The sequence below is a fragment of the Haliotis asinina genome, chromosome 6 (assembly GCF_037392515.1).
Source record: "Haliotis asinina isolate JCU_RB_2024 chromosome 6, JCU_Hal_asi_v2, whole genome shotgun sequence".
NCBI lineage: Eukaryota > Metazoa > Mollusca > Gastropoda > Lepetellida > Haliotidae > Haliotis > Haliotis asinina.
In genome coordinates this window covers 48,071,983-48,099,924 of record NC_090285.1, presented here as the reverse complement: position 1 = coordinate 48,099,924, position 27,942 = coordinate 48,071,983, and the positions used below count along the sequence as shown (strand labels likewise).

Below are 27,942 nucleotides of genomic sequence, written 5' to 3'. Positions count from 1 at the left end.
CAAACAAACATGGCGTGAAGTATAAAACATAATTTGCCAAAGATATATGGGAAGATTATGGAGTTCCTACAGCATTTGGCAGCATCATTAAAACGTGGAAGGACAGCGGAACTGCCAGCAGGTATTTCCAGTATACACATGGATTCGAATTTGATTTGTGGTCAGTTGAAAATGGTATCACCAGTGTCAAAACTCTCCTGTCAGGTGTCAATTTATCTCATATGCACCTAGCCGAGAGCCGCGATGCGGTCCTATACAGTCAAGACTAGGACCGCATCGCGGCTCTCGGCTAACATGCACCGTTAGAGTACAGAGCAAGTACTATTGTAGTTCATGATCGATATTTTTTATGTAGATACTAACTGCGTACATGCATAGTTGCGTCCTTCGACAACACTAAGTACCCATCATCGTAGGCTGGAATCCCAGATTCTAGGAATGTGGGTCCTAGTCAAAATTGCCACAAATCTTGCCTATGGTGATTGATGACTAAAAGGATTTTGCATGACACAACTTGTAACATGTAGCGATTTCTTCCTCTGAAGCGAGGTTGTGGTGGAAGTGACAATAATATTGACACCCACCTTGCTCCAAGAGTGAAATTGTTGTTATAAGCAATGTCATGCAAACGCCCATTGTCCATCAATCAAATACATATTTTACTACCAGTACAAAGTAGTTAAGATTTTGTAACTCTGTGAAAACAATGCTGAACAGCATTTATACTCAGAATGGCAGATCTTCGCAAAAGGGTGCCACCAATTTTTAAAATTGTGATATCATAGTCTAAAGTCAGTTTGAAAATCAATTAGATTGTGGTTTGATGTCATCAAGTTAAAGGATCAAAACTACTTCTTACCTATAATTAAATGTGTTTTTGAATCGTGACCAGGATAATTTTGCGTGACACCGTTTGTAACAGAACTGCAAGAACGATTTATAAACATTGTGACAAGTGATTTTGACACGATCGTCTACGAAAACAAGCTGTATCCCGGAAAATAAGGAAAGCAGATGATAAGATTAAATGGCCGTAGACTGAAAACATAGAGGGAGACTCACTCACTCACTCACTCACTCACTCACTCACCGCCATAAAGCCAGAATATTGCTGGGAGGAGTGTTAAAACGAAAGTCACTCATTACATATCCACCTACTGGTGTCACTCACTGTGATATTACTAGAATATTAGGAAGGTGTGAACAGTATGCTCTTATCATGGTACAGTACATATTGCAACACAAGACCTTTGGTTCAGACCAATGAGATATGATCATGCAGAAAATTGACAAAATTGACTAAAGTGGAAGCTGTCAAAACCGGCATCTGTCCAATCCAACAAGTTGTCAACATTGGCATAAAATCAGTCGGATCTGTGGCTTGTACAGGATTATTTCCTCAGTCCCAGTGAGAGCCGGTTTAGACAGCTTCCTGTGTACATTGTTAATGTTTAGTAGGAGAAAAAGAGAACCATAATGTTTGTTTTTATGGATGAACTGTTATTTTTTCACTAGATGGAAGTACATTACGAAAACCTAAAATGCAAAATGTTTGGATTGAATTACAGCATACTGAACCAAAGGCAAAATACCACAGTTTTAGTAGTTCCACAATATACCGTTTCACCATTAAATATTAGCATGATTAGGAGAAAAGAATACTTAAAGCAAGGGTCACGCCAGTAGAGTCATGTTTTTTGCACAGCCTGTGTTAAAATGTGTGCTTTATTATGAAATGTGTCTGTCAGAAACTTATCCATTTCTACTGGATAAAAGAATAAGAATAAAAGTGTTGAAATAAATATTTCATCTTAAACATGTTAAACATTTTGAAATGTTGAACAATAGTTGACTGACTGACCTGATAGAATGATCTTTACAACCACAAGATAGCATGAATTTTCCTTTCAGTAACACTATGCTATCAACTAAAGGTTTTGTTGCAACAAGAACAGTATCTGGAATATTTTGTGTCTGTAAACGTATCAAAATGAACAGCTCATCAGCACATTGTCCTTGCTTGGAAGCCATACCGTCACAATATTGGTCATACCCTTGAAGATCCAGGTTAGAATTGGCCTTCAGTAACCTTGTTGTAAGAATTGACTAACTTGGTTGACTAATGTAATTGTAACTCAGTTGAGTTGCTTGATGATCATGCTGTTGATCACTGCACTGTCTAGTCCAAACTTGATTATTTACAGGCCGCTGCCATATAGCTGTGTCCTTGCTGATTGTGGTGTAAAACTGAACTCACTCACTAAATATGGGTCTGTTTTATTCTTTCAGATGACAAAGCTGCCTTTTACACCATTATGCCAATGGTGATTGCCAATCAACACAGGTATGATATTATAGTACAATTATAGCTGTCCAATGTGGCAAGTATTCAGCACCAGCATATAATCTCAGTCCCATCCATAGCTTATACAATTATTATCAGCTCTATAGTCCAGCACATTGTCTAAACCAGATTATTTCTTCAGTCTCAGTGAGTGCTGATTTAAACAGTTCCCACTTTACATTTTTATGTGTTCAAAACCAATAAAGTCAGTTGTCTAAACTTAGCGTGTATTTATGATAGTTACTCACCAGTGGGGCAGAATGTCCTCACCTTTTGGCGAATTCCTGATACAACACTATTTCATAGTTATTCATAAACATACTCTATGTCATCATATCACATGGTGACAGTCACTGGATTGTCTGGTCCAGGCAAAGCTGTAACACTGCTGAAACAAATATGTACTCATGATATTACCACAAATGAACAATTGGTGTTCATCGATTTTGTACATAAGATGCAAAGAGGGGTGGAGGTCACTTACTTTGTATGTAAACATATGTTTTACGTGGAGGGAGGGGTTATGCACATTGTACATGGTGATGCACGGTCCCTTATTCAATAATGTTCAAACCTGGCTTTCAGATCAGTGACTGATTTGCTCTCTGGCTCCAAGTTTGATGTCAACTATGCATGTGGAAGAGCAAGACGGACATTGCTCCATGTTGCTGCAAAGTAAGTTGTCTCCCAGATCTTTACTGCGACACAATACCTGCCCAGGTGAAGATCGAATGATGTCCCCATTGAAGGTTACATCAGGCCAAAGAAGAACAAACCTTGATACTTTCAGTTGTGGTTGTCTTTTCCACATAAAATTGCTCATTTGAATTCCATATTTAACGAAAATGCTCCTTGGATGGTACTTCGGTTTCAGTGCAGTTGCCATGATACTGAAAAATAACAAGTATAAAATATTGACAGTGATAGAATGCAGTGTAATTATCTACATTAGGAACTTGTTAGTAAGTTTAAGTTCCTTTTCGAGGTACAGAAATCTGATGTGAAGGTCCAAATGATTCGAAACTTGGTGAATTGGTTGGCACATTGTCATATCCAAGTTGCAGTGATCAATGCTCATGCTGATGATCACTGGATTATCTGGTCCAGATTACTTACAGACCGCTGACATATAGCTGGAATATTGCTGAGTGAGGCATTAAACAACAAACTAAACAAATCCCAGAATTTAGTAGCTTAGATGCTGTTGGTTTGCTGCTTCTAAAGTTTGCTTGACAAAGTCTTCTATTGCTGATATATTGTATTGTCTATTACATGTTCACTCACTACCTTTAAAATGATGTTGAAATCTAATTTTCTGACAGTTGTGGGTCATATGAGTGCCTTCACCTACTGCTGAAGAAGGGGTCCAAAGTGAATCTTCAGGATGTGTCTGGCTGTACACCACTTCATCTTGCAGCTAGAAATGGGTAATTATGAACATCTCATATCAAGGTATGGGGTCCCTGGGTGAGTCATGCTCTGTTCCTTGTTCTTGACAGAGGGATTTACATTATTTATCTCTGTTTGATCACATGTGGCAATAATATTCAGATCCAGGTTCTGTTCCCTTCATCTGCAATGTGTGAAGCCCTTTTCTGGTGTCATTTGCAGCAATATTGCTGGAACGCTTGTTTGCTCGCTCCCCCGCACCCCCGCCCGCCCGCTCGTTCACTCACTCACTCACTCACTCACTCACAGAAGTTCAGGATGTTACGGGTGCTGGTCAGGCATGTGGTCAATGGATTGTCTGGTGCAGACTTTATTATTTACAGTCTACCACCATATTGTGGGAATATTGCTGAGTCCAGCATAAAACTATACTCACTCCGTCAACACAGATTCTGTCATTTTGTGGATCACCACATCTCTTTCCTATAATTACAATGAATACTGCTGGGATTTGTCTTGTAGGCCAGCTTTTTTCATACACCGTAGTTGTTAGCATGATTAATTCTAGAATAACATGAAACTGCTGTAAATAAAACTATATTTTAGAAAATATGTCGGCTGTATATTTCAACTCATTTATTTGGTTAAATCATTATGTTAAACATCCATCGAACGTTGTTGAACAGTGCTGTAAAATTTCATGAGAAGGAAAATGTATTACCACAGGACTTGTGTCCCTTGTCATGATATTCCTGGAGTAATGTTGAAAGTGACATAGAACCTAATTCTCATCTAGTCGACACAAGAACGATCAGAATAATGATTATCTGAGAAATAATGTCCTACTGTGTGCACATGTGTATGATTTGTTCCAGACAAAAGAAGTGTCTGAACAAGCTGCTGGAGAATAAATCTGATGTAAATATTCGCAACAATGAAGGGCTGACTGCAGTGAGTACACATGGACCAAAAACCTCCTTGGTTGTGTGTAAGCGGTAAAATGTTATCGGTGAAATGTTCTCGGTCCCATTTCACAATGCTGCGTATACATGCTAATATGACTGTCGTAACTCATTGCTTTGCTGTAGACTTACAACAGATTGTCTTGTGAAGCTGGACCTCTGTGCACTGTGTCACAAAACTATCATAACTTTATGTCAATGTTAGAGTGTGTGACTTAAGACTGTCTCGGCAATCACTTTATGATGCAGACGCAAGGCCCCACTTCACAAAACAGTCTGTCGTAAGTCTGTGTTATAGTATAGGAGTTATGGCAGTCATGCCATCATGAAACTTTGCGAAAAGGGAACCAGGGAATAGATTTTCAAAGCCCTCTTAGCTCTAGGATGGTTGTACATGACATAAGTTAACATTTACTTATGACGATCTTAGCGCTTCGAAAATCTAGGCCCACAGTCATTTAGCAGTCACACATGTTTGTCTTTAACAGTAGCCTTTTGCAAAGGACACAGTTATATTGCATCACCTTGATGTCTCTGTACACTAACTGCTTGGATTCGAAGCTCATGCTATCAACCACATGCCTGCATGGATTGCAGCAGATTTTCCACATAGTAGTTTCAATGTTACAAGGGGAATGCATTCTCTTCCCACAGCGGTTACTTGTCATATCTTCTTACGAACCTTTGTTCTAATACAACCCTTCTGTGGTTCAAGTTTTTAGGGTTCGTGATTGGTTACAATCAGAATTAGTTGTGCAGTCAGCCATGTTGTTTCAAAAGCGATCATTCGTAAGGTCTCGGTAATTTCTACATGCTTCAGGAAAACTAGAACCTCTTCTAGTTGCAATGCGCAAACTTTTCTTGTAGACATTCGTCAGTCTTGAAATGGCGGATCAATGGCGTCTCCATCGCCCACATTGGCAATGGACAAGCTAGTCATTAAATGATTTGTGTGTTGCATCAGTAAAAGTCCCCAACAGATGAGGGATATTTGGGGTCCTCTATTTGCTTGTATTTGTCAAGGTGGATCCAAGTCAATGTAACACGTGTTCTGATTGGATAGAAAGAACAAAGATAATTTGTGTTGTGATTTTTTGCCACTGGGGAATCTTACGAGAACTGGGAAATATGGCTGTATTAGAACAGAGGTTCATAGGAAGATATAACAAGTATCCTCTTTGGGAAGAGAATGGGGTAGTTGGGTTGGCTAGGTTTTATACTGTTTGCTCAACACACCAAAGGTCTGCAGTGGTGGGGTGGCCTAGCATTGCAACTTTTGTTGTACATGGTAAGGGCCCAGGTTCCATTCCCCACTTGGGCACAATGTGTGAGGCCCATTATGATGTTCCCTGCTGTAAAATGTCTGAAATATTACTAAGGCCACACAAAAGCATACACTCTCTTACCTTTCCAAAGTTCAATGTACAAAGCAAATTTCTGGTATTGTGATTGCGGCGTGAATCCAGTATTTGCTATGATATGATAACTGTGAGTTGATGTCATTGTTTTGTAAATATTTCAAGCACAGAGCACTTCTTATTGTGAGTATATCGCTGCGTCTGACACATGTACACCTCGCTGCTATTTCCACCATATGGACCATGACGGCTGACAGTATTGTGTTTAGATCCACTGGCTGGCAGTGAACGGTCGAACAGAGCTACTGCAGGATCTGCTTCAGCATGTACAAGAGGTGGACATAGAGGTCAGATTCTTGTAGCACTTCAAGGTCAGGGAGGGTCCTAAATACATGCATGCCTCTTATATCCTGACTACGATGATCTTCATCATATGAAATATAATTTTAATTATTTAGCAACGAACAAAACGCTAATTGAAGCTTATTTGACAGGCATTGTAGATTTGCAACAGTTAAAAACACATGTAGCAGTACATGCATGTTATAATGAACGCAGGGCGATTAGGTAGCCTAGAGGTTAAAGTGTTTGCACTTCACGCCAAAGACCTGGGTTCGATTCCCCACATGGGTGCAATGTGTGGAGCCCATTCCTGATGTCCCCTGTGGTGAAATTGCTGGAAAATTGCAAAAGTGGAGTAAAACCAAACTCACACTTTCACTCATTATTGTAACTGCTAATCACGATTTGTTTTGTATTGTTATTGCGATTGTTGTTGAATAGCAAACATTCTTGCACAGTAGTTGTTAACGATAATGTGGCATTTGTCATCATTTGACCTGACTATAAATATGTGGCCTCAAGTGTCTTTGCTCTCCATTTTCCACAGGCACTTGGTGCTTGTCGTAAGAGGCAATCCAGACACAGTGTCTCACTTGGGGGGATTCGTCATAATTATCATTCTTGAGCAAAGTTTTGCATTAGTTGTAATGTGTTGATTGTTGATCCAAGTGTCATGAAAGCAAAGTCCTCACTGGAGTCATGAATTAGCTAAGAGAATCATGTGCTGATTTACTCAACATAAGTATTCACTTTAGTCAAGGTCTGGTTGAGGTGTTAATCTATGTTACCAGCGTTTGTGTTAGCTCATTAAACTTAACTTCCCTGTGTGAGATGGCATTGCTATATGAGACAACCCCTGCTTGTGATGAGTGACAGTCTGACTGGAAGAGCAGTAGCTGATGTATTGATATTCTATTACAGGACTCTCAGGGACAAACTGCACTTCATGTTGCCTGTCAGAATGGTCACAAATCAGTATGTATCATACACAATTATACTAATTTTTTATTACCTCTCCAAACAGCTAAAGGTTTCATGATTGTTTATTGAATAAGACCTACCTGGTGACCTTCCAGATGACCGTCATGCTTGAAGACCTGGGTTTGCTTCCCCACATGGGTACAATATGTGAAGCCCATTTCTGGTGACCCTGCTGTGATATTACTGGAATAATGCTAAATGTGGCGTAGAACTAACCTCGCTCACTCACTCTGCTAGATGGCAGTCTTCTATAGTCTGACCTACTGTTGTCCATGCTAGACCACCTTGAAGCCATGAAATAAGAGATACCTAACTCATTTCCCACTGGTCAGTCAGAGCTATCTATTCATAATAAACTCCTCTGATTGTCCAGCCTGAAAGCTAAATCTCAGCTGAAACACATGTGTATTTTAAAAAATGCATATTCTTTTAAGTTATTATCACAGGGTAGCTTTAAGTACATACAGGTGCAAAAAGAATTTCACATTTTGGTCAGACAATTTTATTTCCTGTTTAGTGGAATTTATGGGGTTTTTTTATCCCCAGAAAACTACAGGATGGGCAAAAAATAATCACCAGTCAAAGCACAAATCCACATGAATTTCCATGTTAACTCTTTTGGTTTGTTTATATCAACTAAAGTAAGTTGAGTGAATTTAGGTTTCACACTGATGTCAAGGGTATTTCACTTAGATCACAGCAACATAAGGATTTTACTGTTTGAGGTGGAACAATTCTTTATGTTTTTTATTCTTCAATGTCAATGAAAAAAGATGGCCTGATAGCATGATCTAAATCTGCAAAGAGTATACATTTCAAGTTTGTGTGAGTTTATAGTTCGATGCCTCTCTATGAATGACTGTTGTGTGACAGTTTAACTTTTTGTATCTTATGATGACCGGTGCGGAAAACTGAAATCCAGAAGGATTTAGTTTTCTTTAGTTCTGTTAGTTTCATATCAGTCTGACCTGATTCTGTGGCTTCCTCAGACCTTGCAGTGCCTGCTTGACCATGGTTCCAACATCAATAAGGTCAACCACAACAAATGGACTCCTCTACACTTCGCCTGCAGGTAAGAACAGATTTATACTGATATGTAGTGAATTATGTCCGTTTTGTGTGAGTAAATGCAGAGTTGTATAGTATTTCAGTTATTAAGTGATGCAGGTTGGGAAGTTGATTATGTTAGTTAAACCTCTGAGCAAGTACTATTGTCAGGTAAATCTTGGCCACAAACCAGAAGATCCTTGCATGAGTAAGGGACACAACTCTGTATTGTTAATTATAACAGCAACAGTCTGCTCATCTATGGGAAGAGTTGCCATTGATATTAAAGGGTTAGGTTACAGTCATAAATATTAAGGGACTAGTAATATACTTTGGAGGGATGGAGGGAGATAATAGTGGTATATGTGATGGCCATGAAAAACTTAAAAGTACATTAAACAGGGCTAGATTTAGTGCTTTTTACTTGCACTGGTGCAACACAATGTATCATAGTGCAGCCTAGTTATCAGTCTAACTTGCACAAGGTGCAAGTGATTTTTTTAGAAATAAATCAACAATAAATCTCTGACATTATAAGCATAATTATGTCAGCTCATTTTCTTCTGTATTTTGTGTAGCTATGGCACCACAACATTTTTGCTATGACAGCTCTTGTAAACAGAGATCTGCTGTGTCTCTGTTGCTATGGTTTCGTGGGTACTACATCAGGGACATACGTCTGTGTGCACTGGAACCTCTGATTTTTAACACACTATGTTGCAAGTGGAATTTGGCTGTTGCAACTAAGACTTTATCATGCATTGCACCTGACGAAGTAGGTTAACATCTCTTAAATCAAGCCCTGACAAAAGAGAAGGTTAGCAAGCAGTGATTCAATTCTGAGATAATCTATAATACATGGCTTGCGCCAGATTTGATTCCTGGAGAATGTCTCCACTGATTTTCACTCAGATTACCACACAAGTATCAAGTGTAACCTCTACATACAGTGGAATCCCTCTAAACCTGCAGCCCTCTAATGCAGCAACGTCTCAATATCAGCAGAAGAGTTTGGTCCCGGCAGAAACTAGTTAATTTATGATATGTCACTAACACTGCCCCATACTTTCCACCACTCTTTCTGATGTTGGCGTAAACAGCCCACCTTACTTCTTGTCTGACGGGTACACCCTGAACTTTAGTATATGCAGTCCGTGCAAATGTTGCAGAGGCAGGTCACATGACTGCTCTCTATAAAAACCACTTGTGTCAGAGGCCTAGCACACACCATGTCAGAAACAACTGTACAATGTAATTGTGATCTTGCAAACTTAAAACTGATCTGAGACTCACAATTATTTTTTTGACAATGTTATATTATTTTAACTGGAATAGACTGATGCTGGATATAGAGGGCGTGTAAATGATTTTCACCTGTGACACATGTATGCTTCTAGTCATGGTCAACATGAAGCTGCCTCCATTCTGATGAAGAGAAACGCCAAGTTTTTGGAGGAAGAAAGGGGGAAGACTCCGCTTGATCTCAGTGTGGAGGTGAGCGCTGGTCTTGGATGATGATGACAGGATGACAGACTTTTCAGATACAAACATATTCATGATTCAAATATTCAATAGAACCTCTTAAACCTAGAAGGCATCTTGACTGCATTCCTTAACTGGGATAACACGAGCTTGAGTATACAAGTACAAAATAATTGCTGTCCACACCAAAAAGCAATACCCCACACGTTTCATACATGTATGTGTATACTCAGAATTTACATGTTTAAATACAGTTACCAACTGTAACCCTCTTTACCTTATATGGTATTTATGGAAGTGCTGTTTAGCTTGTTAACCCAATTTTATTGTGAAATGTAAAAATATCTTCAAAACCAAATCCAAGAGATATAATTTTTTTGTGGATTTGTAAAGTTTTCAGTAATTTTCCATAGCTCTTGCAATGCTTTGCTTCATTTTACAGTCTTCTGTCATGTTGCGTTTACGAGGCAACACTAAGCTGTCTGTGTTTGTGTTTTGTGACGCAGTCTGCTTCAGGACCCCGTTCTCCAAAACTCCCATACTTTGAAACAGACTTACGACTGTTGTACTCGTAGTGCTACAATCGGTTTGAGGAACTTGGCCCAGAACCATTAGTACTTGTGCGACTTTGTCATGTTTATCTCTGTCTTGACAAGTATGGTAATTCCAGGGAGGCTATGGTGAGACATGTGAAGTGCTGCTCCAGAACCAACCTAAGCTGTTTGACAAGCTAGTTCAAAGTGTCCAGAGACCCTTCATCAAGGGTGACATGGTCAGTAACAAATTACGGACTCTGGTTCCAGGTCCGCTTGTTTATGCATGACTGTAGTGGGGTTGGGTGGTCACTATGGCAAGATGGCCGGTCCAACACACACATGTGATATTGATATTTATCATCAAAAACTGTGTTGAGATATTGCATGTGTGAGATCAAATGACATCTCATAGGATGTGTTATTTTGACAGAAGATTTTGTACAATGCCCTGATGTCATCATTTACATGACTCGCAATGCTGTGACGTAAAAAAACTGATGACGTCACAATGGTATGACATCGCTCCACAAGTCTAATGACAGTGCCTTATTCAGAGATGTATGTTTTTCACTGAAAACTATTAAAGAGTGAATTTCACCCTCACACCCTGTGATATCTTATAAAACAACGCTCATTAATAAAGATAAAATTTTAAAATATCCTGGACAAGCCCCGGATGTTTGTAACTTTATCATCCCATGGTGATACATTTGATATCAAAAGTCTTTTGGGTGAGATTCCCTAATTGTTTGGCATAATTCTAAGCTTGGTATCAGTCTTTGTTAAAACCATTCTTTTAATACCTTGATATTATTGATTCTTAGCCATAAATTCACAAGCTGTTCATATTGGCAACCTGATGCAACTATCAGACATTATTCAAAGTTATAGAAAAATTACATACCAACCATGATATGGTTCAAGGTTTTGTATTGATGGATATGAACTGGACTGATATTGTTTAAAATAAGTCATGCTTGGATCTAGCGACAAGTCATTATCAAATGGTTTATGCAGAGCACCTACCAGAACAAATTGTATTTGATTAACGAAGGTCACTACCGTCAGCTTCCACTGACAGTCTGTCTGTTCTGTACAGATGGAGAAGGTTCTGGTCTACCTGACACGTTCTGACACATCAATGCTTGACCGAGTGTTGTTTGGACTGGCAGAGCAGATGTCCGTCATTGGTCATCACCTTCTCAGGTAAAGGACAGTATGGTCAACTAGGTCTTAGATAGGACTCCATTTTTTCCACATCCTTGGTGATTCATACATTTATGTACATAAATTACTACTCACAACCCATAAATATGTGAAGTGACATGTGATGTTGTCTAGATGTCTTAGGCACCTTAGGGCAGTGGTGTAAGCTAGTGGTTAGGGCATTCACTCAGCACTCTGAAGACCCAGGTTCAATTCCCCACATGGGTACAATGTGTGAAGCATATTTATTATGTCAACCATCACGATATTTCTGAAACCCTGCATAAAATTGGAGTAAAACTGCACTCAGTTTTTCTGGTTGGTTGGTCAGGACTGGAATAGATTGCTGGGAACCAGCTAAATCTGGAAGGAATGTCACAGACAACTGACCCTCGACCACTGTTTGAGGTAATGTATGGTAGAGGGTCATCTTTGTTGATAGGAAGCTGTGATATTGCTGAACTCACTCACTCTTGTATTCACCAGTCAACAGCTCTGCACATGAGACCCAATTAAACAGATGGTCTGTTACAGCAGTATGAACACAGACGCAGAGGTCGACATCGCCAACCTTCTGAAGTGTGCACATGCCCTGTCTCACCTCCTGACCCGACAGAGGACAGCGTCTGTGGGCAGTCTCAAGGACATACCGGTGACCAAGTCTGACCGATCACAGAGCATTCCCGAAGACCCATTAGAGGTAAGGACTAATGTGAGTCTTTCCATTGAGATACTTAACCAGACAACTTTTGAGATTAACCTCAGGAATATTTTGATGGTCCTTAGACGGAGAGTTCACATGTATATAGGATGCAATACTTTGTATCTGGTAAAACATGTAAATACCTGCAGCTCCCAAATACCCTATTCTTGTCATGTTACCCATGTAATGATGATCATGCTGTCATCCTCTGGTTAGCTTGACTAGGAACGGATCATTTACAGGCACGTTTCAGTACTAACTGCTCCTTAAACCAATGTTCACCTGCTGTTTCAGCCTCTAGAGGGACTGTGGCAGTTGTTGGAAGATTGGCTAATCCTTCTCAAGGTTGAGATGACGCAGAACAAAGATTCAACCAAGACAAATTCCACCATTTCATCATCTTTAACCAGCACTCAGGATGTGGTGAAGATAACAGAACAGGAAGACAGTGCGAGAACGTCCGGCAAAGACACAAACACATCAGACAGCAAACCAGTGAAAGCTGAACTAGGAAGTGTACCGACCAGGTTCCCAGCATTCCCTGCACAGGAAGAGGACCTGGTGACTGGCGTTTTCCCCCGTGTGTGTGCCCTCATCAACGCCTGTTACATCTGTAATGTGGGAAAGGCACAGATGACGTAAGACTTTAGGTTGAATTATTTCTGTTTCTCCAGTATCTCTGTATTGCTGGGGTGGTGGGTTAACATTGACAGGTTGGAGATCCAGGTCACACATGGGTACAATGCTGTCTTCCTTCCGTGATATTGTTGGAATATTGCTAAAAGTGGCATAAAACTCACTCACTCACTCACTCACTCACTCACCTGTGCTATTTACACTGCAAGGTGGCTGGATAGCCTAGTGGTTAAAGCGTTCTCTCATCCCGCTGAAGACCTTGGTTCGATTCCCCGCGTGTGTGAAGCCCACTGCTGGAATATTGATTTAAGTGGTGTAAAATACTTGCTCACTACTGACATAGCACTAGTATGTACTAGTGTACATATGGCATCATAATTCCAGGATGCAGTACGGCTGGTGAGATTTGACTGATATAATTTAACCTTATAAGTTGCCAGTTCAGTTTTCATGCTCATGTTCTGGTGAGATCATGTAGTGAACAACTCAATAAACTACACACTTGTCATAATCATTTTTGTCATAACACTTCATCCCTGAATTTGCCTGCATTTTGTTTGTGTGCCCTCTGTCTATGCAGACTAAGTAAACTTCGCCTCAGTGTATTTCGTTACACTCCACCACTGAGTCTAACAAAACCTAGTAGAAGGTCGTGTCAGGTAACCTTTGAGCGACCAATTTCGTTCTATCAAACTGGAGACGGTTAAATAGATTTAACCAATCAGACAACGGCTACTACTTAGGTCACTGACACAGATCTCTCCACAAACAAAATCCGCATATAAAACAGTTATTTGACCTGCAGTTTATACGCTTTGGGGTTTCTGTTGACATGGTTAACATTAGCTAATATTTCCGTGTGATGACATCCTTGAATATTGTCAAAACACTATTTTCAGTGACTGTTTACTAAGAGTTGTGAGGGTTGTAACATGCGCTGTGTGCATCACCCGGAAGCGAGTGCATTTGGAATCGTTCGGGTACAAACCTTTTCGAGATAAAAAGTTCAAAATGTGTGTGCAAATATCCACTTTCACGATTTGGTAAGCAGTGTTCTGATTTTTCAATCTCAAATGTTACCTCATGCGACCTCCCATAAGGTTTTGTTAGACTCAGTAGCGGAGTGTAACGAAAAGTACTGAGGCTAAGTTTACATGGACTGTCTGTCTATGTGGCTTATCAATGTCTTTTGTCTTGTACTGATTTCATGGTGGTTACTTTCATAGGCTCAGCACACCTCAGCCTAACTTCACAGAATTTCTCCTGAAGCATCTTGATGTCTTGAGGATGTTGGTTGCAAAGTAAGATTTACATCTTTTTTTAATCCCCTGTAACATGTTTTGCAGTAGGTGTTAAAATTTGGTGGTGGTGTGTGGGCCTGTGCATAGAGCCTAGTGTTCCATTTTTTAAAACAACCTTAGCTAAGATCAGCCTTAAACACTAAGGTTAGAGTTACGATCACGTTAAGAAAAAGATACACCCGTTGCATAAAACAACCTTAAGGAAACCTTAACTCAGACTCAATCCTTAGCCGTAACCTTAACTAAGCCTGAACTCTTCTGTGTGACAGTGTCCCTAGTTACCAAGTGAATTCAGCGGAGGCTATCCTTAGTGAAGGTATAAGGTTGCAATCTTAGAGATAAGGTCTACCTTAAGACATACAGTTGTTTTGAAAACAGAGCACAGGTCACAAATAAGTTGAAGTTGAACGTTGGGTGCAGAGAGTCCTTGGATGGGTGATTGTGTGTGACATCTTGTCTACTGAGAGTTTCTAGGACTTCAGCTTGCCCCACAACAAAGCACATCATACATGTGGTCTCACCTCAGGCAAGTGAGTTTGTTCAAAATTGCCTCTGTTCACCCAGCAGAAAATGGATACCAGGAAATAAGTTCTGAGACTATGAACCTTCTAGTGCCTAACAGGCAGCTTGAATTACCTTGGGTACAAATGATCAGATACCTTTCAGGGTACCTTTAATTGGCATAATACTAACAATCTCATCACATGTGTTTTATAGTGTAGGTGTGTAACCTGTGCCATTTTCAAGATCATGACTTTCATGATATTCCACTAACAGTGTACTGAAGTATGTGCACAATGTCTGTGACATCTAAGTCATAAGTAGAACTTGCTTCAAAATATATGCTATGCCTTTTATGAATAATCACAAACCAACAAATGAGTGCTTGTTTAGTGTGTCAGTTTAGTTGATAATTTCCTCTTTAATTAATTAGAAACTATTTTTAACTCAAATTATGACGCAAGTAGTTATTACAAATACAGGTGTGTAACAGTGAAGTCATGATGCTCTTGATGTAGAATAGTTCTATAAATATGTCAGCGCTGAGCTGGAGGATGTTTCAGACTTGTTGTGTAGACTGTGGATATGACTCACACTACAATGTTTCCTGACAGAGAGCCTGGTGTGATCTTCCAGCACTTCAACTTCCTGTTGCACTGTCATGACCTCATGGTCTACTTTCTGCCCACCATCAGAGCCCAGGTTAGACTTGATGACAGATTGTAATCCGTTAACATCTTTACTGTATATCATGTATTTAGAACTGTAAACAGTCCACCATCAAAGCCCAGGTTAGACTTTGATGAGAAGGATTATAGTCCATAAACACCCTTACTTTATATCATATATTTAGCCCTGTAAACAGCCCAACAATAAAACACAAGGTAGACTTTGATGTCTAGAATTATTGTCCATAAACATGACAGGGATTATAATTTATAAACATCCCTACTGTATGTCATGTAAGGATGTGATGACTAGCCAGTTTCTGGCAATAATGTTTTCAGTATTTGTTGACATGCGTTAGACATGTCGTTTCAGCCTGAAATCAATATGTGATATGTTTGCATTTGAAATGTATATATGTTTAACACAACCTTAGGAAGCTAAAGATTGTTCTGTTTGTCTACCATTGAATCTGAATGTCAAATGCCATTTTTGTGATGGATTGTACTGGATTGTCTCATTCAATGCTATGATGTTTTCAGCCTTTTGAGGTTCGCCGTGAATGGTTTTACACAAACTTAAAGACACAAGTGAACACGTCAGATGTAGATCCGGAAATCCCTGTGCTGACAGTCAAGAGAGGTGGGCAAACCATAGTACACTTCTATTTTCAGCTCACCCAGACATCAACAAAGTGAGCTTGAATCAAATGTCCTCCATGAACCTTACCCTGTCTTTCAGTTTGTTGGCACTAAACTTAACAGAACACCCACGCAGCACCTAAGACTCATAGTTAGACACATGATATATCAGTCTAGGTAAACTTAGGCCCAGTATTATTCATTACACTGTTATACTGAGTCAAACAAACCCTAGTGTTAGGTCGCATCGGCTAACCTTTGACACGGAAGAATGGATTCAACCGATTTGTTAAGGTTTCTGTGAGACTTACAAAATGTTTCAATTATTGAAAAAAATGCTCTCAACAAACAAAACTTGCATAAAACACAAATATTTCACCTGAAATATATACGCTTAGGGCTTTCTGATGACATTAGCTGATGTTTCCACAAGGTGACATCCTTCAATGTTGACAGAAACACTATTTTCAACAACTGTTTACTCACTGTTGTGCCATACTCCTTGTGCATCACTCAGAAGTAATCGTATCAAAAATAGCATTCAGATTCATTTGGGTACAAACTTGTTTGAGGTATAGATTCAAAAGGTATATACAAATGTCACCTTCACGATTTGGTAGGTTGAGTGTGGATTGGTTAATTGAAAATGTTATCTGATGCAACCTTCTACTAGGGTTTGTTAGACTCAGTAACAAACAATACTGAGCCAAAGTTTACCTAGACTGTATATATCTAACATACTGCTGTCAAACCCACTCAGCCACCACAGATTCCTCTCTGTCTAGTTCACTCAGATACAGTACTCAAGTTATAGTTATTACTATAATCAAGAGTCAGTTTTTACATCCACACAACAGTTTAGCATCATTAGTATAAAGCTACACTGCTCTGATATTCTTGAGGAAACAATTTTATGTTCCTTAAAGATCACATATACTCTAATAGGGTACAAATGCAAAATCACTTGCTGACATCGTTATAAATGAAACCCCGTCATTAAAACTGCTCATTTCAATCTTTAATTACCTTAAATCGACCTCTTTGTCAACAGTGCGCAATTCTCACCTGCAAACGAAATTTCAATCAATCAGAGCGGCGCGTCTCCACGACGTAATAGTGGGTATGGAAATGAGGGTCTGTGCAGTATTCATCTACATTTCAGGGGTTAAACTATTTCGTTTACAGGTTTGTGCAAACCTGAAATCGCGAAACCTTTTGAGAAAAATGAAAGCTATATGTTCCAACAATCAGTTATATGTTTCAACTGTCATTTAGTTTTGTCTCCTGCTTTGCCTAGTTTTTATGTTACAACCCTTGTTTTCATAGACAATTCTGTCAAAATCACTTGGTGTCGCTAGGTTGTAATCCGTGTTAGATAGTATAAACCTACACATTATTTGTCATCGTTCACTTGATGCTCAGTTAATGAATTTATAACAAGCATAATTAGTGGTAACGCCACTTAGATTCCCCGACAAAGCCCCCCATTTGGCATTTCTTTTGTCTGGATCAATCAGAAGGATTAACCGATAACACGCTGATTGATTAATTAGTTTTATGGGGATTTAAATGTGGGATTTGTCAAAAGGTAGTGTTTATGTATGTACATTTACTAATCTATACTGAATACACTCTGTCGTGTCTCTGTCTATGTAAAACAACACCCTTCTTTCAAAGGATTAACCGCCAGTACATTGATTGATTGCTCATTATTGGCTAACTAAATAACTTTTTAAAAAGAATGACACACATTATGCAATTAGTTGCCAGGTGTGCTATCTAGGGTAACCAATGAAACTATGCAGCAATTGGAAAACCTGAAACGATACATCACGTTTTCGTATATTAGACTGTTAAAATGGATGTAATTGGGAAATCTGCAGATGAATTATATATCACTTGTTTTTGTGGATATTGATGGATACATTCCTCGAGGAAGGTAATAGCCTGACATTGCTCCTATAACTTTAATTTTAATATTTGCATTTTTGTTGTTAATAAGTTGTCGTAGTTTTCAACAGAATCATTGTTTTTGTCGTGAAGTGTAATGATGCAGACAACATACACTAGGGCGTGCGTGCGAATTATGATTCATATAGGAAAACTATGAAATGTCTACATATTACATTCCTGTTATACATTCGCAGATCGCTTCTTTTTATTAAGTTTCAAAATGCATACAAGTATGATTATAAAGTAATTATGATTATGAAACCAAGTATAAAGATGTGTATTGACAAGTGTCTACATACTGGTGAGTGAACGTTACAAACCAAGCAAAATTTAGCAAGTGAAGAAATTTATCACGCAGTATTTTTACTTCGACCACGACCTCGCTTAGGTTATGTTACAGGTTGTGTCATGCAAACTCCTTTTGCTAATGATTCAAATACATATTTATGTACATTTGATTTTCTAACTTGATTAGAACAAACCATACATAATCTCATTAATTCAAATGGATTTGACTTTATGATTTTCAAAAATGGCAGCGGCCTGTCTTGGGATGAATGCTATTGAAGTTTGTTTTCACCGACTTACAAAAGGACAGTTACTTTTTACTTGTAGTAAAGTATTTATTTTATTGATGGACAATAGGATTTTACATGACATTGCTTGTAACATAACAATTTCACTCTTGGAAGTGAGGTGGAGGTCAATATAACATTGCTTGCAATATAAATGTCACTTCGACCCCCCACCTTGCTTCCTTGGAAGAATTCTTATGTCAAAAGTTGTGTCATGCAAAATCCTTTTTGCCATGATTTAAATGTATATTTAACTACCAGTAAAAAGTAGTTGCTTTTCTAACGTGATGAGAACAAATCATAATCTCAGTAATTCTAACAGACTTTATCCCGCGACTTCACGATTTTCAAAAATGGCAGCACCCTGTCTGAGGATGAATGCTATTTAAGTTCGTTTTCACCGACTTACAAAAGGACAATTACTTTCTACAGGTAGTAAAATATGCATTTTATTGATGGACATTAGGATTTTTACATGACATTGCTTGTAACATAACAATTTCACTCTTGGAATCGGTCAATATAAGGGGTCAATATAATATTACTTACGATAACATTTTCACTTCGACCACTACCTCGTTTCCGAGGAAGAAAGTGTTATATCCATGCAAAATCCTTTTGGTCAGCAATGTGTAGGAAGCAGTCTTGATTTTATAAACTCAATGAAACTTGAACTCCATTTTCTATCCTGGAAGCGTGGTAGGGGGCAAACCATCCGATTTAGTATATACCACAGGCTCCCACAAAGCTCACTTCACACACACTAACAACCAATTTAAGCACAAACTACGGAGTCTGGTGGAAATCTGTGCATAGTGACACCATCACCCGACCCCAAGGAACAATTGACGGCAACACAACAATTTGGCATGTCTTTGGTGACGTCGAGAAATCAGCAAAATGACGAGCTTCCTACACATTTTCTTTATCGTTCCTTCTATGACGTCACTGTAGGGCTTTGGCGACAGAGTTACGTAACCTGTCTGCGGTTTTGTTTGCAGGCGAGAGAGAAGCAGACTTTTTAGCAACTTTTAAGTGCTTGGTATTAATTAACCACAAGGTTTTTTTTAAAAAATGGTGTTTCGTTTATGACTAACCAAAAGTCTTTCATATGCAGTGATAAAAAGAGTACCAAAAAATTGAGTTTAGTGGTCCTTTAAAGCCTACTCATACATCTCTTACACCCAAAGCAGTTATGAATTATACCAATTTGTTATTTTATTGTAAATGTTACTTGTTGAAGGTGTTGAAAAAAGAACTGATACTGTTAATATAACAATTTACCGAAAACAATGACGTTTTGTTTTGTAGACCGACTGTTCCACAGCAGTTGTGCGGAAATCATCAACCAAAACCCGTCTCGCCTCAAGGTCAACTTGGCTGTACGCTTCAATGGCGAGGAGGGCATGGTGAGTAGAAGAATTCCATTCTGCTTTACATTCCTTCATGGCTGAGCTCATTGTTATATTAGTAAGATTCACTCAACAGATCCTCATTGCAAGTTTATTTTCAAAATCACTGACTCACTGATAATTTGTACATTATCTAAATACAAAGGTGGTCATCACTGGTACAAAAGAAGCATGTGAATGCAATGCTAGCAGACTATGATTTGATTGATTCTTGGAGTGCCTAGAGTTTAACATGATAGAGATATTTGAATCCAGTAGACACACGTACAAAATGGATGCTTAGGAGAAGAAAAGTGCGTGCAGAGGGACACCCGATAATATCTATTGTGCCAAATGTTTGACAGGGTCATGGTATTACCTGATGCATAAATTAGAAAATAAAATTGATTGAGCGGTCTAACAGATCCATGTGGGTATCCCCCAGACACTCAGATGTCAGCATCCTAAAACATTATTTAGTATAATTAATGGTTATTTTTTTTTATCAAAATGATTTTAGAAATAACAGAAATACTCCTTTGATCTTGATGGTAGTGCCATTATGGTGTAAATGCTGTGACACAAACAATAGGATGTAGAAAGATATATAATATGATATATAGTAGAGTCTCACTTATTCTGTATATATTTTGTTGTGTAACATAAAATATCCGATGTGTTTGTCTCAGTGTCTGTGGCAGTAGGGTAACTTAGTGGTTAAAGCGTTTGCCATTGCACCAAAGACCCATGATTGATTCCCCACATGGGTACAATATGAAACCCATTTCTGATATCCCTGCCATGATATTTGCTGGAATATTGCTAAAAGAGACGTTGAACAATACTCACTCACTCACTTACTCCTTCATTCCTGTCAAGAATTAATTAGCTCTGATGCTTGAACCCTGATGAAACCCTTCTTCTTACACAACCTCCTTTAGTCCGTTAAGATGAAGCAGATAATGACTAAAGGAATGCCCATCTGAATCAGAAAAAAACACATTTGCCATGGATACATTTTAAGTTGAACTCTTTCACTGTCTGATGCCAGGGTCACGGTGTGGTGCGAGAATGGTTTGATGTCCTGTCCCGGGAGATACTGAATGCTGACTATGCCTTGTTCACACAATCAGCAGATGGTAAGGTGTAATGTTGTGTTGTGTATTCTTTGTAGTTAGTTGGTTGGTTGGTTGGTTAGTGTGTGTGTGTGTGTGTTGTAGTTTATATATATATAAAGATATATAAATTTATATATATATATAAAGAAAGTGATGAGAATACCGAGCGTACAGTTGTAGATATATAAGAAGTAGTTTCCGAAATAATAACACAACACAGATCTTCTCCTATATGTTTCAATCATGTATCTTCAGGGAGAAGTGATTTCAGTTAAACAGACTGTTATGACGTCACTTTTTTCTTGACATCCCAATACAACTGCACATTGCGGCTTTAACATTGACACTGATACAATAGAAGCATAAGACATACAAGTATAATTCCAATACATTGCCTTACTGATTTAACGATGGACATGATTCTTTTATGAAAAAGATTATTTTAGCTCTACGCAGCATGGCATCAGCAGTATTCATCTTGTAAAAGGAATATTTTAAATTTTATTTCCTTTCCTGCTGCGCATTTTAGATTCATTTCAGCAGAATATTTTATTTTTGTCCAACTTAGTTTCCCAATAATCACTGGATGTTTACCTCTCGTCCGGATATGCAGTAGTCCAAGCTGTTGTGACCATATACCCAGCATTGATATGTAAACAAAGTGTGTTGCAGTGTTGTCATTGTGTTGCCATGGTTTCAGGCTGTACATTCCAGCCTAACAGCAACTCCTCCATCAACCCGGACCACCTCAGTTACTTCCGCTTTGCCGGTCAGGCCATCGGTCTCGCTCTCTTCCACAGGCAGCTTCTCAGTGTATATTTCACCAGGTCCTTCTACAAACATATTCTGGGTGAGTCTCAACAGACACATACTGGGTGAGTCTGAACAGACACATACTGGGTGAGTCTCTACGGACACATACTGGGTGAATCTTTACAGACATACTGGGTGAGTCATGATAGACACATACTGGGTGAGTCACTATAGGCACATACTGGGTGAATCATGATAGGCACATACTGGATGAGTCACTATAGACGCCTACTGGGTGAGTCTCTGCAAACATACTGGATGAGTCACTATAGGCACATACTGGGTGAGTCTATACAGACACATACTGGGTAAATCATGATAGATACATACTGGGTCAATCTCTACAGACACATACTTTGTATCTCTGCAAACACATACTGGATGAGGGCCTGTAAACACATACTGGGTCATAATAGACACATCCTTTTTGAGTCACTGTAAACACATATTGGGTTGGTCATGGTAGACTCATATTGGTTTTTGTCATTACCAACACATACTTGGTGAGTCACTATACACACATACTTGGTGAGTCTATACATATGCATAATGGGTCATGATAGACACATACTGGGTGAGTCATTGATTCATAGTGGGTGAGTTTCTGTAGACACATACTGGGAGAGTTACTGTAGACACATACTGGATTAGTCATGGCAGACACATACTTGGTGAGAATATACAGACACATGCTATATACTGGATATACAGATATATACTGGATGAACTACCACCAAGAAACAAGCAATGTTGAGTCTCATTATAGAGGAGGGACCCAAACATGTTGAATCTTTTGGGTTTATTGATCATACATCCAGAATCAGATCTCTGCGATATATCCTTGTTAAGCTCAGCCATGTTACAATGGATACATGATTTCAATTTGCATAATGACTTCTAGTCTGTCTCTACAGACACATACAATCAAATCTCTCTGACATGTCCTTCTGTCTGCAGGTATACCAGTCAGTTATACGGATGTAGCCTCAATAGACCCAGAGTATGCCAAAAACTTACAGGTGAGTAGCTCGTCTCCAATACTTCATAACCACTGGTCACATTCTGCTGCTGCAAGTGTAGCATGAAGAATAAACTCACAACAGAGATATATATGCCTTGTCAATATCTAAGATATAACGGCTGCAGTAGACGTCTTCTATACTGAACAGCATAACAAACGCAAGTTTCAAGAAAATGAAATCTCTGAAATAAATGTTGCATGTTTATGCATTTCTTTTGCTGGATGTATTCAACTTGACTACCTTTTCAGTGGATCCTTGATCATGACATCAGTCAGCTTGGCCTTGACCTTACATTCTCCATCGAAACAGATGTGTTCGGTGTTCTCCAGGAAGTAGAACTGAAACCAGGGGGCAGCACTATTCCGGTCACAGATGCCAACAAGGTCAGGGTCATACCAAACTGTTGGATCTGTTTTGACCTCCCAGCAAGTTGCAACATATATTTCAGTGAATGTCGGAGACAAAAGGGAAGCAACTCTCTAATCTCCACTATGTAAATTTAGTTCCATGGCCCGATGGTTTACGTTGTCTAAGGTACTTACATATCCACTATGAAGGGTTCAATGTCTTTGCAGTGAAAGTATTGACTTATGTATGTGGCTTGCATGTGCCTGTAAGACCAAAATTAGTAAAAGAGATGTGAATTGGTCCTTTTGAATCTCATGCTTAAATGGGTTTCACAGTTCTGAATTCAGTGTTTGTGAGGTTTGTCCCTGATGCGATTCGTTACAGGGGAACTATGTGTAAAGCCCATTTTTAGTATCCCCTGCACTGATGTTCAAATATTGTTATAAACAGTGTAAACTTGATTCACTCTCATTCTCATGTCTAGCTGATAGCCTTTTACAAGGAGCGTTACGGGTAATTCATTCACTTTGTACAGGAATATTATGACAATGTAGACATACCTTTCCCAAATTCAAATGTATGGCATCAAGATGCTATTCTAGTCACGCATACTGAAATATTGTCTCCATTTGATCATCTCAAAAACAAACATATTTGGTAGTGATGTAATCATTCTGTTGTAGGCTGAGTACGTCCAGCTAGTTACGGAGCTACGCATGACACGGGCCATCATGCCCCAGATTAACAGCTTCCTGTCAGGTTTCCATGACTACATTCCTCATAGCCTGGTACAACTCTTTGATGAGTATGAACTGGTAGGTGATTGGTTTTACACATAACTGCTTGAGACTTTACTGGATATTTCTGGGATGGTGAGGTTAAGGCATTGGTTTTGCTGAAGTCAAGGATTTAATTTCCCATAGGGGCACAACTTCTGTACACTTCATTTCATTTGTACCCTGCTGTGGTATTATTTGAATACTGTTGTGATCTGAATGTCTGATGTAGGAGCTGCTAGTGTCAGGTCTTCCTGACATTGACCTGTATGAACTATGTTGTGATGCTCTGAAATTCTGAATGTCCATTGTAGAACCTTCTGGTCTAGGTCTTCCTGACATTGACCTGTATGAACTGTGTAGTGATGGTCTGAATGTCTGTTGTAGAAGCTGCTGATCTCAGGTCTTCCTGACCTCAACCTGTATGAACTGTGTTGTGATCTTCTCAATGTCTGTTGTAGGAACTGCTAGTCTCAGGTCTTCCTGACATTGACCTGTATGAACTGTGTTGTGATGGTCTGAATGTCTGTTGTAGGAGCTGCTAGTGTCAGGTCTTCCTGACATTGACCTGTATGAACTATGTTGTGATGCACTGAAATTCTGAATGTCCATTGTAGAACCTTCTGGTCTCGGGTCTTCCTGACATTGACCTGTATGAACTGTGTAGTGATGGTCTGAATGTCTGTTGTAGAAGCTGCTGGTCTCAGGTCTTCCTGACCTCAACCTGTATGAACTGTGTTGTGATCTTCTCAATGTCTGTTGTAGGAACTGCTAGTCTCAGGTCTTCCTGACATTGACCTGGAAGACTGGAAGACTAACACAGGTTACACTGGCTACACAGCAGACTGTACAGTCATAAAGGTAAATTACACCATTAACTCTAGTAAGTCATATCTGCTTTCTTATAAACACCTTATAAGGACCTGACTAGACCTGTGAAGGTCCATGTTAGAATTGATCTTCAGTAACCCATGTTTGTCAGAAAAGGTGACTAGCAGGATTGGGTGCTCAGGCAAGGTTGACACATCATTGTACACCAGTTGTGTGGATCAATGCACATACAGTTGATCACTAGATTGTCAAGTCTAGACTTCATTATTTACAGACCATTACCATATATATATGGCTCAAACAGGACCTGGTTAGGAGGTACTGCATCAGAGTAACAGTTCTGAGTTTTTAGGAGATTATAACATGAAAATGAAAATCATACTGTTAGTACAATAGTGCTCACAGTCGTTGTATAGAGTATAATTATGCATGTTTGTTTTGGGTAAATTTGGCATTACATTTCACTGAATTTAACAGTGGTGAAGAGATTTACTCACTCCCTGGTGTGTCAGACTAAATGTGTCAATCCAGTCTCTCCTCTGCATTTTAATCAAGAATTTGGTTCCTACTGCCATAGACACATTTTGTGGATCTATGTATAGAAACATAATCCAGTCTAAGTAAACTTCGTCTACACTGAGTCTAACAAAACCTAGTAGAAGGTCGCGTCACACATCGGAGGGACTTTCAAAATATTCAGGTCACCAATACAGATCTCTCCACAAACAAAATCGGCGTATGACACAGTTATTTGACCTGCAGTATATACAATTTGGGGTTTCTGTTGACATGGTTACCATTAGCTAATATTTCCGCAAGATAACATCCTTGAATATTGTCAAAAACATTATTTTCAGTGACTGTTTACTCACCATTGTCATGGCAGTACGTACGCCATGTGCATCAACAGGAAACAATCATACACTAAATAGCATTCGGAATTGTTCAGGTGCGAACTTTTTCGAGATAAAAAGTTCATAAGGGATGTGCGAATGTGCACTTTTGCGATTTGGTAGGCTGTGATCTGATTTGTTAATCTCAAAGGTTACCTGATGCGACCTCCCATAAGGTTTTGTTAGATTCAGTGGTGGAGTGTAACGAAAAGTACTGAGGATAAGTTTACTTAGACTGAAACATAATCGTACAAGTGACATTAAACTATCCTAGTGTCACTGTATTCATAACTAGCAAGTTATCCTAATTTGGAAAGTAAAAGATCAAGAATATAACACTGCATGTGATGTGAGACATGGTATGCAGACCACTGTTTGTATTTGTGATGTTCTGTTGTCCAGTGGTTCTGGGAGGTGGTGGGAGACTTCACGATGCAGGAGAGGGTCCTCTTGCTGCAGTTTGTGACTGGCAGGTAAGTGGAACATTTAGGGAAATACTCATCAACATCATCCTCAACATCCATATTGTTTCCCGTCCCACCCATACCCCTCCTAATATCTTTCCATCCATCCATCCATCCATCCATCCATCCATCCTTGGCCATCTCTCTGCTTCTCATTGAGGACAGGTTTTCCTATAAACTAATGTTAACTGGAATTTTACACACTGATGTAACAGGTCAAGATTAAATAAAATTGAAAACTGGCTTTGGCTTCTGCTCCATGGAGTCAATCTTAGTGTGAACTCTATGAAAGGGGAGACATTTTCTAAAAAATTACCGATACTCTTGTCTTGTTGGCTGGATGCTGCTTTTTTGTGATACAAACAAATCTGAAGTTTGTTTCCCTCAGATAAATATATGGTCCTATATGGTTGAAGCATGCATTGTAGACACCTGAGCATTTATTTCAGTCATGTGTACAAAATGATCATTTTAGTGTTAAGATAGCTTTGTGGACGACCTCACCCAGGCTCAAGTAGTTAGAGAGTACGAGTTGGACTGTAGGAAGTGTTTTAATAGGGAGTACAGACATGTATGTTTTTTCCTAAGTTTAGTTAAAATAATATGTCTAAATCTTCACAGTGCAGTCAAGACATATGAAATACCAGTATTTTTATGATTATGATTATTATTATTTTCATAGTATGAACTTGCTCATGTGAAGGTCAGCTGCATGTAATCTTTAGTGAATGGCCGGTTGGCCTTGGAAGTTTAACATTGTAGATAAGGTGCTGGATATTGCAGGTTGACCATACATGTAACGTAATACGATACAGGGCTGCCTGACAGGAAACATATTTTTAGCATTCTTTATGCATACAGTACTTGACCGTAGGATGATTGCCTGTGAGATGCTGTTTGGTTTTTATTCTACAATGCAGTTATATTACTAGACATTAAATAAAGTGGTGTGGACCCTCTGATGGACTCAAGTATTTGAAGAGACAGTATCCCAACGTAACAGGAGTAGATGCTACACATAGTCATGAAAGCACCATTAAGGCTGATATGTAAATAGAACTGTGACTTTTGTCTCAAGCTCCAGAGTGCCGTATGGTGGATTTGCTAACCTCAGCAGCAGCGGTAGTCACCAACAGTTTACTATCAGCCATGTACCTTACACAGCCGGTAAACTCCCCACAGCGTCCACATGGTGAGTATGTACATACCATTATAAACAACAAATAAATCAGGAGTGGTAGGGTAGCCTAGTGGTTAAAGAATTTACTTGTCATGCGAAAACCCAGGTTCAATTCCCCATATGGATACAATGTGATAAACCCATTTCTGGTGTACCTTTACATGATATTTCTGAGAATATTGTTCAAAGTGGCATAAAACTGAACTCGCTCACAAAACACAATATTCATGCACTGGCACAGATGGGTACAAAAATAAACTATGTGTCCATTACATGCTTGCTCCAGAAAATATGTTTAGCTCTGTTGTTCTTCCAGTATCAACCTCCTGAAACTTGCTGAGTATCCAACGAAAGAAGAACTGAAAAGAAGCTTGTTGATAGCTCTTCAGTGTGGAAGTCAAGGATATGGCCTTGTGTGATGAGAGCTCTTCAGTGTGGAAGTCAGGGATATGGTCTTGACTTTTGGTATCTCTTTAGTGTGGA

At 39.1% G+C, this 27,942-nt stretch overlaps 1 protein-coding gene across 1 annotated transcript; it reads left to right on the top strand.

Annotated features, from left to right (window-relative positions):
• Window positions 1-27,942, top strand: LOC137286398 (E3 ubiquitin-protein ligase HACE1-like). Its single transcript, XM_067818242.1, has 26 exons — window positions 1-121; window positions 2,290-2,344; window positions 2,930-3,019; window positions 3,667-3,771; window positions 4,609-4,684; window positions 6,323-6,400; window positions 7,317-7,370; window positions 8,366-8,448; window positions 9,821-9,917; window positions 10,576-10,677; window positions 11,541-11,647; window positions 12,182-12,347; window positions 12,645-12,988; window positions 14,213-14,287; window positions 15,403-15,490; window positions 15,997-16,096; window positions 19,935-20,032; window positions 21,066-21,153; window positions 21,833-21,982; window positions 22,903-22,964; window positions 23,216-23,350; window positions 23,999-24,130; window positions 24,857-24,952; window positions 26,218-26,288; window positions 27,358-27,471; window positions 27,776-27,942. The coding sequence occupies exons 1-26, from the start codon at window positions 58-60 to the stop codon at window positions 27,876-27,878; spliced, it is 2,733 nt and encodes a 910-aa protein (XP_067674343.1). The 5' UTR covers window positions 1-57; the 3' UTR covers window positions 27,879-27,942.